Genomic DNA, 17,285 nt, shown 5'->3' on the forward strand with positions numbered 1-17,285 from the left:
GTCTCCTTCGATGTTTTAACGAGCCCGAAGTGACAAATGCTCGAATGGACTTTTTCTGTTATAGAGTCTGAAAAAGGCCAAAAGAAACTGCTCTGGAGATCTAGGCAGAGGGTGTGCCAAACTTTTCGCAAAACCACAGAATACGTTTTACGGTACGGGTGGTCGATCTTCGTGAATGCTGTGTTCACTGCATTGCGATCAGTAGGGCAGCCGACACGGCTTCCTATGAATAAAGGCTTTATTCCTATAGGGGTCTCCCAATATATACGCGACGGTACGTGGGAGCACAAGTTCGTATTGATACTTATCGCTTCACCGTGGAGGAATCACCCAACCACTCAATAGTAAGATATCACGTTTAACGACGCCGGAACACGTCTCTAGCTTAGACCTCTATGTGTTTGCGTTATGTTTCAAAGCGTTGTTATGTTCATTCAATTTATTTTAGGTTGATCTTGTTTAGAAGTTTGCCTTTATGGATCACCACGAGATGTATGGTACAACTCCTAAATGCAGTCTAAAGATGATAAGCAAGCTTTTTCTATCTTTTCAACTTATGAAAATCCTAACTACTGAGGGAAAAGAAAGACATCATCTTTTCACACAGAGCATAGAGCACACACTAATGCACTTTTTCCTAAATCAACATGCAAGCTGTCAAAATGCAAATGCACAATGCAGGTATTTCTTTTCTCTTTCTTAATGTTGATGTTTTACATAAAGAAAGCTGTTGTATAACTTTGAATTCGATTTCAAGTGAACACAAACAAGCTTTTAGTCCAAAATCAAAAGACACCTTATGATTTACTTGTTTCGACACTAGAAATGCATAAATTCAAACCATATGACGAAAGCAAAAGCTCAATCAGCTATGAACAGCAAACAAACTAACTCTTAAGATCAAAACGACACTTATGACAGGTCTAGATCTAAGAGGCCACAGCAAGACTAGTTCACTTTCGTAATGGGAAACTGCAAATGATGTAAGAAATACACAAAGAACAAATACAGTTTCTTTATACAACCGAGGCGGAATAGAGGCAAAGAAAGGTGGTTTCAGATAAGAACACTGACTGATAACAGGCTGCAAAAACAGGGATCAAAACAGGGCAACAGAAAGCAGAGAACCCCAGCTGCACAAGGCTAAACTGGTTCAGCGCAAGTCTAACACTGTCAGTTTGACATTCAGCGCAGGTAGCCTTCACGGGACCTGCGTTGAAATGCAGACTGCCTTCACAGCAGTTGCGCTGAAGGAGAAACTCTCGTCCCTCCTGGGTTCCGGGTCACAGATTGCTCAAAAATCAACAGTTTTTGGCCAAATCAAAGCTATCAATCAGGTATAAACTAAAAGATGATTCAAAGGAGGATGAAGATCTATCACTAAGAGCTGTTAGAGCACTTGTGGATCAGCTTTTCAAATCATAAACAAGCCCAGTGCATGGACAAGAGTAGCTGCTCTCTACTTTGCATTCGATAGAGACAAATGCAGTTCGATTCGGCACTCTATAAGTTTATGAAATGAATAGCAAAAACACAACTAAACCAACAAGATACGATCCCCAGCGGAGTCGCCAGTTTGTTGTAGGGAAAAGTATCCAATACGGAATGCCCCTATCCCACTCTAAGGGTGATAGTACCTCAGCAACAAAGAAGACAAAACTATCTAAGTATTCTTCCTTATGAAATGTAAATAGAGGAGAAAGATGCAACCAACCGATGTCTTCCGCTAGTTTGCTGATCCAATCTCACTCCTTCTGCTTGCTCCCCAGCTGCTTGCTCCTTCACTGGCCCAGCTACACCAAGTTCCTGCAAAATGGCAAGAGAGGGAAACTACAAGAAGCATACATTCATAACTAGTTTAAGGATTAGAATAAACTAAATATGCAAGTAAAGCAAAACATCATTGAGATACATGCATATAGAAGAAACTCAAATGGCTTTATTGATGAAGAAGTAAAGTTCAGGAAGTGATACAACCATATGAGGCCCAATCCAGCATCACCTTCCCAGCAGAAAGGAATCTCCTCTTCACCTCCTTGAAAGCAAATCACCCAATAGTTCTAATCTCAAACCAACAGCAATTCTTTGCAAATACCAAATTCCAGCCTCCTTGATCTCATGGAGGAGAGATCTATATATAGGAGTTTTGGAGAGAGGATGAGTCAGCTTGTGGCTGGTATGAAGCTGACTAGTGTCCTCTCCCACTTTCAGTTCTTGAATCCACTTGGAGGTTCTTGCTTCCACTTGGAGATTTGGAACCTCTTACTCATCACCAGTCGAATTCCTTGATGCAAGTGTCATTTTGGAAGCTTCCTGGGCATTGACACCTTGAAGAATGAACTTGCCACTTGTCCAAACTCGCCCAGCGCAGGTAGCCTTTGTTGGAGTTGACATTCAATGCAGGTAGACAGTGGAGCAGTTGACATTCAGCGCAGATGCTCAGTGGAGCAGTTGACATGATCCAGAATTAGCTTGTTTTTGAGTGTTTTCAGGTGGAGAACTTTTGTGAACTGCTGTGGTTAGTTGGCCTTGTTCCTCTAGGGGTAGGAACAACATGTTTAGGGAATTTGGATCCCTTGATTATGGACATTTCATGCTCAGTGATGCAAGGCACAAAAATGTCTATAACACTATTTATTTAATGCATTAATGAATTTTGACCATGAATAAAGGATCTTAACATTTTTTTTTCTACCTTCTTCAAGTTTACTCTCCCACCAAACCAACATTATACCTTCAATTCATAGATATGCCAACTAAATCTTTTCCTCTTCTCCAACAATCTTCTAAACATAACAATAAAATTCTATTTTCCAAATCCAATGATCTAATCTCTTTGCACTAAGCTTTCCATTATACATTGACAAGTCAAAGTTGACATCAAACTTCAATAATGGCTTCGTGGATTCAAAGCTAATCTATGCTATTTTAAAATCGTTGCAGGTCGTAATAAATTCAAATAGAAGTTTCCACTTATACATAGTAAGAATCAGTGGTTGGTGCAACAACGGATCTTTGGGTTGCTGCTGACGAGGTCGTGAGTTCAAACCATTTTCTTGACTCTTCTGAAAAGGTGAAGAGGGTTTCGTTCCAACTTAGGTTACCACATTAAACCACTTGATTGTTCCACATGTCACACAATCAATGTCTAAGACTTAGTCAACTACACAACCGCTTACAAAGTCAATTGCCACATAGATGCCACATCATCGCCTCTGCCATGTGTCCTATGTCGATGCTACCATGCCACCATGTCACGTTAGCCTCCTATCACGTGTCTTATTTTGATCCTCCCATGTGTCCTTCATACAACCTTCCACGTGTCACCCTATGGGACTACCACATGTCACATATATCCTTCCTTTTTGCATGTTTTTGCAAAACTTCAAAATGGGATAACTTTCTCATACGAAGTTTGTTTGAGCTCGTTTAAGTTGCATTGGAAAGATATCATCGAGCTCTTCTTCATGGGAACCTTTTCATCTCGATTTTGGACTATTGAATTTTGAGACATCTTGGATCCTCCTGGATCACTTTAAAACTTCTTATGGTTTCCTTGACAATCCTCCCTCTTTCAAGTGCTTCACATGAAAAAACACAACCAAATAATAGATTTCTTCTTGGTCTACCTAACTCGAGTGAAGGTATCTTTCTCTGATTTCCTCAACTTACACACTTCAAGACTAGAATCTATAGTCCAAATTCTAATCGTAGGTTTACAAGTTCACAGGGTTGTGGTTCTTAGGTTCACAAGTTCACAAGGATTATAGGTTCACAGACATAGTTCAAGTATTTTTTCTATATTTGTCTCTAATTGTTACCATCCTCCAAACTCTACTCAAAATAACTAACTCAAAATTGACATGTTTTCTACCCACAAGTGTTGCTTCACACAGGAAAGATACAAGTTCCCCTTTTTGGGATGTGAAGTCAACTAAGACTTTACTGTGAGGTACGTAGCCCATGCTTGGGTGGCTCCAACACCTTCTCCCCCATCCTCTCATAACTACTTGGGTAGTTGGTAGTTCAACAAGAACATTAGGGTCATAACATTAAATTTAGGGAAGATGGGAAACTTCCCAATTTCCCTTACAAACTTCCTAATTAGTCAATCCTTCCATACATTAGGATTCATATAAGATTCTCTGTCTTCTTCAACTTTAGTAGTTTATAATTAAATCAAAATATTTACAATAGACAATCTTGGAAATATATCCATGTTGGCTCTCCAACATTATCATCATTTAATTACAATGAAAAACTCGAGGATTAGAAAAATGAATGTTACATTAGAATCATAGTGGAGAAGATCCTTTTCATTTATGGCAAATCCTAGAGTTTGTGACTTGAAGGGAATATTTTGGAAAGTAGTATTTAAAATGATGGATGGTTGAAGTCAAAACTACTATGGTCCATATAGTAGCCTCATATATTTCATATAAATGAGTAGAGGCATGTGGGATGATTAACTTGAATATTGTAGATGAACCCTCCTTTACATTTCATTGCTAAGATTATTAATCTCACGATAGTGAATATAATGGAAAACATGAAGATTCTAATCATACCGAATAATAATCTCAATTATCATTTCAAAAAATGAAAGCATGTAAGTTTGAAATGAATGATTATCACCTCTCCTCTAAGATGACTTTAAAAGTTGGCCCATATTCCCATTTTATTGTACTTCCAAACATGAATTTCAAATATTTCATTTTTCCTTCCAAGGAAATCCTACATTATGGCCACTACAACCTTTTGTGGTACATGGTTGCAACTTGTAACTATGTTCTTCAACATCAACTATCTTCTTTCGTTTCACATTTTGAGACTATTCTTACTCCTAAAACCAATGTTATGTTGCACCAACAACATCTGTCAATTTAAACTCACCTTGCCTATTACACTAATTTAAGGTTTAAAGATATGCTAAGAAATTATGAATCATTTTTAATAAAGATGCGTAGTAAAGATATAAATATGTATCATGAGATATGTCTAAGCTTAAAATTTCCACAAGTAATAAAGCTTCTTGTTATGACACACGATTTGAAATTCATATATAAATTACAACTTACACATAAACAAAACTTAATAAAAATAAATTAATTATTATTAAATATATATAAAATAAAATTTAACTAATTAAGTCATTGAAACAGTGACTCATCTTTTTATAAATTCAAATATTAATTCAAATATATTTTTAATAAATTAAAATATTAGTTCAAATATCTTTTTAAATTAAAAATATGAGTTCAAAATTTTTAAAATACATTTATAATTATAACTCTATAACCCAAGCTAGGAAAGGTTAAACTTTGACATGAAGGAACTCCCCTTTTCTCACAGTCATTTCATGTTTGTCAATATCGTCCACAAACTTAACATAATTATAGGCAAATATACAATATAAAGAAAATTAGATCGCAAACTTTATAAAGACGCGACCAATTTGATGCTTCCTTCCCAAAATTTTGACTGCAGTGGTGATTTTGGAAGATGTCAACATAAGGTGGTCCCTACCACTATAAATATTTAATCAAAAAAATATTTTCAATCTTCCACCGAATCTCATGTTAGTGGGCCATACTGTACAACTGTTAGGTGTCATACTTTACCTAAGTTTCCATGCCAATTGAAATTATCATCTACATCTGGGACGAAAGGACAAGAAACGACCCACTAAATTTAGAAGATTGCCAATTGTGTGAATGTGGGGTCCTACAATGTTGTTGATAATGTGGGGTCCTACAGAGTATTCCACCACAAGTCAGTCTGTGGCGACCGTGTAGGGCCCGCAAAGGAGTAGGGTGCACCGCCACTAATATGGCCGTATTATTTGTTTCCTTCGTCAATGCTCATTTTCTATCTTTTTCGTGTTATCTTTCTTATAGCATATTTGAAAATTCGGAAAATGATGGTTTGAAATTCAATCCGTTTGTCCCCTCTTTAGACTACATGAATTCGAAATGGACCACCCCAAATGAAAAAGCATTGGCTTCACTCGAAAACGACTACGTATGTTCACACCCAAAATAACTCATTATGATCCACTTCAAAAAAAATCCATCGCATGCGCCTCTACTTTAGGAAAGCATCCTCTGCGTGGCATCGGTGAAGCTGGTTAACAATGAACCCCACACGAGGCATCCACCGCGTGTAATTTAGAAATATGATCAACAATGAACCCCACACGGTTTATGGCCACAAGGTGTGGTCCATTGCTCGAAACGCGCTTCATTACAAGGCAGCCCTGCGATTTCGATTTTCTACGAACTATTAGATATTGTGTCGATATTTTACCCATATGATATTGACATGGCATGAAATTCCAGTGGTGGAGTTAGTATATTTGATTGGTAGTTGTCAAATTATTACCAAATTAGACTTATTACGCCGTAAGGCGTTTCCCTTTGAAATCAACTTTCCTCTGGGGTTACATGTACAATTCTGAGCCTTTGATTTAATTGTTAGACGATTAAAATAATCTTACCCATCCAATTGATTTAACTACAAATTATAAAAATGAGATGCGACCCAGCAGATCGACCTCACCCTTGCCCTCGCTCGATGCTACGCTACTTCCAAGTGCTTGAGACCTCGCACTTGCCCTCGCTCGGTGATACTTCTAAGTGCTTCTCGGACTGGAATGGAATTGATCATCTGATTTGCATTCACTCTCTGCATCGATCGAAGGCTTCAAGTCGGATGTCGCGGGCATGGTGGAGGACAGACAAGCTTAAAGAAACTGTTGTTGTGGGAAAGAGAATTCGGCTCCCCTTCTTCTCTATTTTATTTCAGGCATAGTAATTTGGGTTTTTTGGTGTAGCTTGCTTCAAGATTTCTATGTGTTGGTTTACCCATTTCTGCTTATTACATATGCGGGACAAGTGGCTTATTTGATTTTTGTCAAAGTGGAGGCTCAAATGCATAAATAAACAAATAATTAGACTTTCCGTGTGTCTTCGCTTCATAGCATCTGCATTATTGTGTACTGTGTAACTCCTGGATTGTTGTAAACTGACAGAGAACTACCTATGGAAACCTTTGCTAAGTCAGGGAAGGGTGCAGGAGGCTGAAAGGGAGGATCCAAGAAAAATCCCATCACGAAATTAGTCAAGGTCGGCCTTCAATTTCCTGTTGGAAGGCTCGCCAGGTATCTGAAGAATGGCAGAAATGCCAACAGGGTTGGGATTGGAGCCCCCATTTTTCTTGCAGCTGTGCTTGAATACCTAGCAGTTGTGCTTGAATACCTAGCAGCTGAGGTAAATATTGATATGAATTCTGTTTTTAACACATTGATTTGGTTCTATGATGTAGCGATTTGTTTGGTGGTTCGATTGTATCAGTGGATTTTGTCAATTAGTGTGCTTTCCGAGTTAGGGTTTTGGCGCTTTACAAGATATTGGATTTATTTCGTGGGGTGTTAAGGGTTTCGTTTTGGGGAATTCGTTGATTTAGTTTTGGGGCTATTTTTTCGGTTCCAGGTTCTTGAATTGGCAGGAAATTCTGCCAGAGACAACAAGAAGAATAGGATAATTCCCCGCCATATTCAGCTGGCCGTGAGAAATGACAATGAATTGGGAAATCTTTTGGGGAAAGTTACCATAGCTCATGGAGGCGTAATTCCCAACATTCACCAGGTGCTCTTGCCCAAGAAGGCTAGAGAAAAGATGTCAGAGAAGATATGCGGGACAAGTGGCTTATTTGATTTTTTTCAGAGTGGAGGCTCAAATGCATAAATAAACAAATAATTAGACTTTCCGTGTGTCTTCGCTTCATAGCATCTGCATTATTGTGTACTGTGTAACTCTTGGATTGCTGTAAACTGACAGAGCGCTACCTATGGAAACCTCTGCTAAGTCAGGGAAGGGTGCAGGGGGCCGAAAGGGAGGATCCAAGAAAAATCCCATCATGAAATCAGTCAAGGCCGGCCTTCAATTTCCTATTGGAAGGCTCGCCAGGTATCTGAAGAATGGCAGATATGCCAAGAGGGTTGGGATTGGAGCCCCCATTTTTCTTGCAGTTGTGCTTGAATACCTAGCAGCTGAGGTAAATATTGATATGAATTCTGTTTTTAACACATTGATTTGGTTCTATGATGTAGCGATTTGTTTGATGGTTCGATTGTATCAGTGGCTTTTGTCAATTAGTGTGCTTTCCGAGTTAGGGTTTTGGGGATTTACAGGATATTGGATTTATTTCGTGGGGTGTTAAGGGTTTCGTTTTGGGGAATTTGTTGATTTAGTTTTGGGGCTCTTTTTCGGTTCCAGGTTCTTGAATTGGCAGGAAATGCTGCCAGAGACAACAAGAAGAATAGGATAATTCCCTGCCATATTCAGCTGGCCGTGAGAAATGACGATGAATTGGGAAAGCTTTTGGGGAAAGTTACCATAGCTCATGGAGGCATAATTCCCAACATTCACCAGGTGCTCTTGCCCAAGAAGGCTGGAGAAAAGATGCCAGAGAAGGCTAAAGGTTCAAAGAAGTCCTAGTGGCATTTGGATTTTGGGGTTTTGGCGTATTTGTAAGCATCCATAGCCATGAATACGAATGTGCCTGATTTGACTGTCAGCGGGCCTGGGTTTCGTGATTTTGGGTTTTTTTGTGTGACTTTGATGCTAATGTTGTAGCCTTCGAAGGTTTTATGGGTTACGGTGCCTGTATGGCCATGTTGCTCCCTGTTTTGTTCACGTGGAATCGATCTGGAGACTGGTGGTGATGCCTTTTGTATAGTAAATAATTTGGATTAAAATCCTTTTTTCTATGTGGTTCATTTGCCAAGTTTTATAAGTTTGAAACACAAAAGCCTCTTGTGAATTGCAGGTTCTCGCTTATTATTAAATATAATCCCTGTTTTAATTTCTGAAATTCTAGGGCTACTGATTACGATCCTGCTATTCATTTGGTCAGAAATTTGGAATTTTCTTATTAGGCCCTTTTGGGTTCTAATGAAATCTATGAATGGCACGGCTCCATTTTAACGCGTACACGTTCACAGAATCAGGGGACAAATTACATTATCCTCTCAGTGGAATCAAAGTAATTGTCTATATAGTCCTTTTTCGGAATCAAACCTAAATCCTTATCTAGGGTTTTAATAATCTAGGGCTTTAATATGAAAGACTTCCACGACACCGGTGGAAATGGATCCTACAGAGAAGATAAGGATGGAAGACACCCCTGGTTTAACGTTTAAGACTTTCAGTGGCACGATGAGTGGTTTCGTTGGGGGTATGTCTGAGGAGGTATGGTGGCCAGATGGTATGATGTGCCGAAGGTTGAAAGGAGCATTTCCCTTTCAGGTTTGATCAAGACTATGCAACTTATGGGGAGTTATGGTCTCACATTTGCTGCAATCTGAGGGGTCTTTGCATTGACGAATCACGTGGTTGAGAAATTTCGAGAGAAGGACTTCTGGAATGGAGCCATGGGTGGCTTTGTTGCTGGCACCTCCATCTTGGGTTTGAGAGGTAGAGATTCTACCTGTTCGAAAGCTCTGTTTTTTTTGGGCAAAATTCTTCTAAATTCAATTATAGTGCTGATAATTAATTATTTATATTAGACAAAATGCTTACTTTCATCACTGTGTGGAAATTGAACCCATGGCTAATATGAATATATTACTATTTAATGTAGCCTTCTTACGAGATACAGTTCTAAAGATCCCTTTTGTTAGAAACCGTGGGTGTGTATCTTTTCTATTATAATGTCTCCCCAGACTTGTATCTGGCCCTGGTTGCTTGTCATGTTTTGCTTCGCAAGATGTTCCCTGGCCTCGAGGGGCGAAACGTGTCTCTAAGATTCGAACGTTGGTAGGAGCATGTAACACACCTCTTTCCTAACCAAACACCCTTGTTGACATGTAATTTTTTAATTCGATGTCTCAATACAATCGACTTTTTGAAGCACATGATGGGAACGACAATTTTATTTTCCTGTCGATCCTCTGTGGGTGTGGGTTGTATTTTAAATCGAGTTTGATGAAACACATCTTTAGTTCAATTTTCTTTAGTTAAGTACTCCTGCCAACTCAGCAATTTCACAAGGTGTTTCTCCAGCAACACCTTGAATTGGCAAAGAATACACGGGTTGTCAACCTTGAAAAAAGCACTGGCAAGCAATTCACGCTCCTTTTTTTCTGTATAAAGACTAATTCTATTAAGAGAGGAAATGTATAGTACAAACAAGCTTGCAAGCAAGCGTAGCAAAAAAGCGAGGGAGCCAAAGGAGATAGGCTCTCTACCTCGCTCCTTAGAGGCAGTCAAGGGACAGCCAAAGAAAACACAGGAATGCAAAAAGAAAGAACTAAGCAGAGAAAACTACCCCGAGGGGTCAGTTCCTGTCACACGACATTTTTTTCCTTTTTTCTTGTTTACTTTGACCCACCCAGTGGTGTTTGGCTGAGCCATAACAAGTTGTAGACTATTCTTTACTGGCAGCGGAATATCCTTATCAGAGTCTGAGGACGAAGAAAAATGAGTACGTTTCTGAGAAATCTGAGGTTTAGAGGGGACTGCCGGATCGACTGAGGGAGTGTCCATCGGAGTCTCATCATTCTGCTCATCTACTACAGTTTCCTCCTCATCCGAGCTAGAGAAATCTAAATCGTCCATACGACAGGGAGGCTCACAAGGATTCTAGCGCTTGGATTCGGGTTTGCATTTCAGATTCTTCTTTTTGTCGAGGAACTGGGTGCAAGTACTCTGGAGGTGTCCCGCTTGATGACAATGACGGCAACGGAAGGTTGTATTCTCGTAATACAAGGTTTGAGTCCAGTGGAAATCTCCAATCTCGAGGTTTATCTGATCCGGCAATCCTTTGCTGATATCTATTTCTGCACACAGTCTACCATAGGTGTAGAGACCATTTTCCTTTCTTGAAGTATCTGTAGCCAGGTAGTGTCCCAAAGTGTTTCCAATGGCTAGGAAGACAGAGAAATGCCATAGATGTGCTGGAAGATTCGGGAGCCTGACCCAAATGGGAATCTTGGTGATGACGGCTGTAGAAGGGTCAAAGTCTGGAAACCAAGGGGTGAGGAAAAGCCCAGCTGAACCCCAGAACCAAGGGCCTCCCGTTAATGCTTTCTGGTAATCTTCATTTGAGTCAAAAACCACAATGAAGAATCCTTTTGAACATAAGTAGATCTTGTTTTTTTTAGTCCAAGAGGTATGGATCCATTGGTATAGATCTGCTGTGCGAGGCCAAAGCCCATTAAATCTGCAAATGAGTGCAGATTCTGCAAATATTTGGTAGCGATTTTCAATCTCAGGATGAGAGCAATTGATGGAAGGAATTTCCTCTGATTTGTCTACCAGAAACGGTTTTGGAACCCCATTTGGCTGGGCTGCTTTCGAAGAGGTCTGAGGTTGGGCAGCGTCTTTGCAAGCTGCATCTTTATAAGAGAAAGAAGGGGCAGAGGAAGTCTGCCCAAAGGAACCCCCTCTTAACCGAAAAGAAACCCCAATAGAAGCGTCCTTATGAATGTTGTAGAAGGAGAGAGGAAGGGGATTCATAAGTTGCTTACCCTGATATAGCAATCTGAGATAAGAGGAGGGGATCCTCAGCCGACGTTCGAGTTTTTGCAGAAGATCCTGCACAAGATCTATTGCGCGAACCCACTGCATCATCGTCTTGCTCAATAGTTTGATTTGGATCTGAAATGCATGTGTCTCTTCAGACAGATCTGGCTGGTTCAATGGAGGAACCTGCTTCCAACAAATCAGATTCGTCGGTCTTGGAGCATTGACTAAAGCTGGACGAGGAGCACAGTGGATGTGTGCTGCTAACCTTGATACGTCTGCACGCATATCCGGCAAAAACAAGAAGCAGGTGCGTTGCTTTCTTACGGCAGATATGAGATCTGGAGCATTCCAGCCACAGAAAAGGGATGAGGTGGAGACAGTTATCCTTGGCTGAATCTTTGATTCGATGCTTCGGAAAATGAAATCGGCTCTGTGTGTCGCAGGAGAAAGGGGGCGGAGCGGTTCCCAGGCATCGCACGCTTTTTCTTTAGCTGCCCTTTTCTCCCATTTGATACTGCTCAGCGAAGCCGGCCTTTCTGCGCGTTTCTAGAGGTGGCTGTCCCTGGCCTGTTCTGCAATGGGCATGAACGCTTCAATCTCTTCGAATATTCTCTGGTTCGAAAACTCCCGACCTCCAAAGTCGAGATGCTTTATAGGTATGGGCGCATGAAGGGGCAAAGAGTAGACCTGAGCACCAAGCATTGAAACCTCCCGGCTTGGAGTGCCCTTCCCGTCAACTTGAGGAATGAAACGTAGGGTTGCAGAGGCAGCCATGGGCGCAGCGTCCGTCCAAATTCTCCAATCCTTAAAACTAGAATAATAAATGTAAATTTCCAAGCAATTCACGCTCTTTGCATCATATGCTAGATTTAATTTTTTCAGTATGCAAAATGGTGGAAATGCTATAAACTCGAAGACAAAGGAATTGCTTGAGAAGAGTGCAACGACTCAGAAAATTTTTCTGATTGTTGTTATGATGGTGGCTTTGTTGCCGACACCTCCATCTTGGGTTTGAGAGGTAGAGATTCTACCTGTTCGAAAGCTCTGTTTTTCTGGGAAAAATTCTTCTGTTCGTTTTTGAAAAACTCAGTACAAGTAAAGTTAGCTTCATGTTCTCACCCATAATGATTGCCTGGTTTGTGACCAATGTCATGACAGGACTGTATAATATTGTGAAATATTATCCTGGAGCATTCAAGGAATTCAACCTATATTATATATACTATTACTTTCATGAATATCACAAACAAGGATGGGTGATGCTTGGAGGTGTAGTCTTGTGTATAACAGGTATTGATTATTCTCATGATGATATGTGCCTCATTTTATCATATAGTATACTTGGAACTGTTTTCTAACTCAATTGATAAATCCATACCAATGATTTTCTCAAAAAAAATTCATAACTTCATCCCAATTATTTATGCTAAAGCTATACAAATAGAAACACTAACATCAGTTCTTTGCTCTAACTGGATCCAGCTGTCGAGGCCATGTTTGCAGAATTGGGCCATTTCAACAGGAAATCAATCCAATTCCAAGCTATATGTCACGAATATTGAATATGGAAAAACACCTATAAAAGTATGCATCTTTCTTCTTATCTTTTCTACTTAACTGATGATGCTGATGTTGTTTTATCTTGTGGTTAGGTCTAACATTTGGCGTCCATCATCTACATTCCCACATTTTCTATACCTGCCAACAAGGGTGATTCCAACAGCAAAATCTACCTCAAACCCACTCTTAATAATGTCAGCATGGATCTTCTTCCCCTATTCCAGAGTTGTACTACCAGTGCAGGCCTTGACAATGGTGCCAAAGGTGAAGTTATTTGGCTTAAAAACACTCTCCTTCATTTGACCAAAAAAATTTAGGGCCTCATGGCATTACCCATTTTGTGCATATCCTGAAATTACAAAATTCCATGTAACTTCATCTAGCTTAGGCATTGCATTAAATAGTTTCAGTGTTTGGTCATTACACCCATGTTTACCATAGCCACCTATCATTGCATTCTATGCAATTGCACAACATCTCTCCACCATTATTCATAACCTTGTTTTCTCTAGAAACAACAATACTCATGCAAAACCCAAATTCCACAACACAAATTTGCCCAATACAGAACCCACAACTTAGTTCTATTGTTGCTACTGCCTAATGCCATAAAAAATGTATACATTATTTGGCATTAACTACATTTTGCAATTTAGTATTTAAACATTAGCCGCTGATGAATCATGATAGTAATTGTTACTAAGCTTGAATAAATCTCTGATGGGCACTTGTATGGTGATTGGTTGGAGCGCTGACTCCTACAATCAGGTCTGCCCATAAATGTATCTCAAAAAATCCTTTCATGTCAAACTGGTATCAACGTGGCACCTCAACTCAATGCTCCATCACACATGTTGATTTTGTTCCAAATTATGATGCCTTTTTTATTCCTACAGTGATGTCAGCTATGCAAGGAATTTAGTCAAGGAATAGTAACATGAGCCAAGGTAAGATGATACAAGAATGCGAAGTAGACACTATTAGCTTGCCTTCCATGAGTATATTGGGATGTAATCAAGTTTTCCAGTATGGTTTAGTTTATTTGAAGGAGGGATGTAGCTCCCTATCATAAACATGATATCATCTGTGAGTATAATGTGAATTATGGCATCCCACTTCCTGACATAATTTATGTTTTCGTATGTTAACTCATGCAGGCGTTGTTGTACTCGTCATTTTTTATCCTGTTACTACTGTTCCTTTTTCAAAATCTCAGTACAAGTAAAGTTAGCTTCATGTCTCAACCATAATGATTGCCTGGTTCGTGACCAACATCGTGATCAGACTGTATAATATTGTGAAATATTATTTTGGAGCATTGAAGGAATTCAACCCATATTATATATATTATTACTTTCATGAATATCACAAACAAGGATGGGTGATGCTTGGAGGTGTAGTCTTATGTATAACAGGGATTGATTATTCTCATGATGATATGTGTCTCATTTTATCATATAGTATACCTGGAATTGTTTTCTAGCTCAATTGATAAATCCATACCAATGATTTTCTCAAACAAAATTCATAACTTCATCCCAATTATTTATTTTAAAGCTATACAAATAGAAACACTAACATCAGTTCTTTGTTCTGACTGGATCCAGGTGCCGAGGCCATGTTTGCAGACTTGGGCCATTTCAAAAGAAAATCAATCCAGGTCCAAGCTATGTCAAGGACAGAATTATTAGTATTTCATCATACATGTGTGCTTCATCCTCCTTAAGTTTTAGTACCATAATGAGAAATTTGGGTTTTTTGGTGCAGCTTGCTTTTTTGTGTGTTGGTTTACCCATCTTTTCTTATCACATATACAGGACAAGCGACTTATTTGATAAAAAACCTAGGGGACATAGGCTGTACATTCTACAAAGAAATACCACAACCTGTGTATTGGCCAATGTTCATTGTTGCCACTTTAGCAGCCATTGTAGCCAGTCAAGCATTGATTACAGCAACAATCTCAATCATAAGACAGTCCATGGCTCTTAGTTGCTTCCCTCGAGTGAATATTGTGCATACCTCACAAAATTACGAGGGTTAGATCTATTCACCTAAATTTAACTATGTTCTCATGGTTATCTGCGTTGCAATTGTCGTAGGATTCTGAGATGAAACACAGTTTGGCAATGCATATGGTAAGAATATACAAATTTATATCTGACAACAGAATTTGGTAGTCTTTATCGATTCTTTTGAGTTTCCAAGGATAATTTTAGGTGTTTGGCGGTGCAGGGGTTGTAGTGATTGGTGTCATGTTCATTACGACGTGCGTAGTAACCTTGGTCATGCTTGTGGTTTGGAACATGCATGTTTTTCTTATACTACCCTTCACTCTATTTTTTGCTATCTTTGAAGGAGTTTATCTATCATCTATATTGAAAAAGGTGCCACAGGGAGGTTGGTGTCCCTTCCTAATTGCAACAATTTTGGTCATGCTTGTGGGTTGGAACATGCATGTTTTTCTTATATCACCCTTCACTCTATTTTTTGCTATCTTTGAAGGATTTTATCTATCATCTGTATTGAATAAGGTGCCACAGGGTGGTTGGTGTCCCTTCATCATTGCAACAATTTTTCTAACCATAATGTTCTCTTGGAAATAAGGAAGGTAGAAAAAGTATAAATATTTAGCACAGAGAAAACTCAGCATAGAAGGTTTGAATGGATTGGTTGTCGAGGTGAATTCACTTGTACCAGGAATTCATTTCTTTTGCAATGACCTTATTTTTGACTTACCACCAATTATTGAGCATTATGTAAAGAATGTGGGGTCTCTGCATGAAGTTGTTGTCATTGTCACCATAAGAATGGTTCCAGTCAAGACAATACTTTTGTCGGAGAGATTTATGGTTGGAAAACTAGAGCCAAAAGGTGTATATAAATGTGTAGCCCAATATGGTTACAAAGATGCCCCAAACATTGAAGGATCTAAATTTATCAACCAGGTTTTTGAAAGCATAAAAGACTATCTCAAGCTTAGAGGAACTCATTCCTCCTCACATGACAGAAGTTATGCAAGCAAAAATATAGTGGAAGAAAGTAACTACTCTTAGATGAGGAATTGTAGTAGATTGAATTGGCAAAGAATACAAGGTTTGTGTATGTTCTAGGAAAAACCACATTGAAGACTAATAAGAGCACTAGGCCTTTTGAAGGATTATTGATTGACAAGCTCTACAGGTTTCTCCAAAACAATTGCAGGTTGACTTTGTCTCCCTACAATATACCACCTGTGCATTTACTTCAAGTCATAATGGTGCAAGAAATTTAGAGTTCGTTCACACAAAACTGTTAGAAGACAATGAAATTATAAGCTTTTACTCATAATAAAGCTTTTAGGGCCTTAAAGTTCCTGATCACTAGAAAATAAGATATAATTTTGTACTATTGTTACTATTTTAATAGATTTATAAGATTTCGAAATGCAAATTTCTATTGAGATCAGAAGAAATAAGCATTGAGTTTTTTACCATTTCTGCAATAAATCATGAATCATGTAGAGTGAACTGGTACATACATGTTTAATGTTTTGTGACTGGCGAAATGGAAAAAAATGATAACAGCTCATTACTTTTTAGTTTCAATCCTTGTTTTACAGTAAGGCTCTTATCTTTTGATGAAATGCAGAGGCTGGTAAATTAAAATTTTCAAGAAATACCCGGTAGAGTTTGTTAAGAGGGAATTTTAAATTTTAATAGTAACTCCTTTTTATCCTTTGTCCTCGAAAATTTGTACTGTTGCCACTTTAGCAGCCATTGTAGCCAGTCAACCATTGATTACAGCAACATTCTCAATCATAAGACAGTCCATGGCTCTTAGTTGCTTCCCTCGAGTGAATATTGTGCATACGTCACAAAATTACAAGGGTTAGATCTATTCACCTGAAGTTAACTATGTTCTCATGGTTATATGCCTTGCAATTGTCGTAGGATTCCATACAATCTTGAATATTGAATAGTGAAATATGACAGAATGAAATTAGATGTCCAAATAATAATAAATATGACTTGGAACTTAATCCTTGAAAATATTTTTTCCTCTCTTTAGCCCATTATCAGCTCAGCATTGGCACGTTTGTGGTGGTTTACAGTGATGATGGCTCCTCTTCTGACTCTCACTCTGACCTCGTTATTGCTCTTCCTCAAACTTCCCAAGTCCTAGCTACTTCCACGAAACATTTTCTGGTGCAACACT

General features: G+C 39.0%; 1 protein-coding gene and 2 pseudogenes across 1 annotated transcript; all 3 read left to right on the forward strand.

The window, feature by feature from the left end:
• Positions 1 to 7,745, forward strand: part of LOC149212400 (histone H2A pseudogene) — a 79,706-nt pseudogene extending 71,961 nt beyond the window's left edge.
• A 103-nt stretch (positions 7,746 to 7,848) lies between these two features.
• LOC149212401 (histone H2A-like) lies at positions 7,849 to 8,874 on the forward strand. The gene is made up of 2 exons (XM_089390600.1): positions 7,849 to 8,055; positions 8,277 to 8,874. Exons 1-2 carry the CDS (start codon positions 7,849 to 7,851, stop codon positions 8,496 to 8,498), a joined length of 429 nt encoding a protein of 142 aa, XP_089246726.1. The 3' UTR covers positions 8,499 to 8,874.
• Positions 8,875 to 9,149: 275 nt separating this feature from the next.
• Positions 9,150 to 16,362, forward strand: LOC149212402 (potassium transporter 26-like; annotated as a pseudogene).
• Positions 16,363 to 17,285: the final 923 nt, after the last annotated feature.

Source organism: Pinus tabuliformis, chromosome 1_1 (genome assembly GCF_031772625.1).
Source record: "Pinus tabuliformis cultivar Carrire ecotype Pingquan chromosome 1_1, CPIR1, whole genome shotgun sequence".
NCBI classification, from domain to species: domain Eukaryota; kingdom Viridiplantae; phylum Streptophyta; class Pinopsida; order Pinales; family Pinaceae; genus Pinus; species Pinus tabuliformis.

Excerpts from the sequence above, each read along its gene's own strand:
- LOC149212401 (XM_089390600.1), top strand. The coding sequence starts at position 7,849 with ATGGAAACCTCTGCTAAGTCAGGGAAGGGTGCAGGGGGCCGAAAGGGA. Across the intron at positions 8,056-8,276 it reads TTGAATACCTAGCAGCTGAG|GTTCTTGAATTGGCAGGAAA; the intron begins GTAAATATTGAT and ends TTTCGGTTCCAG.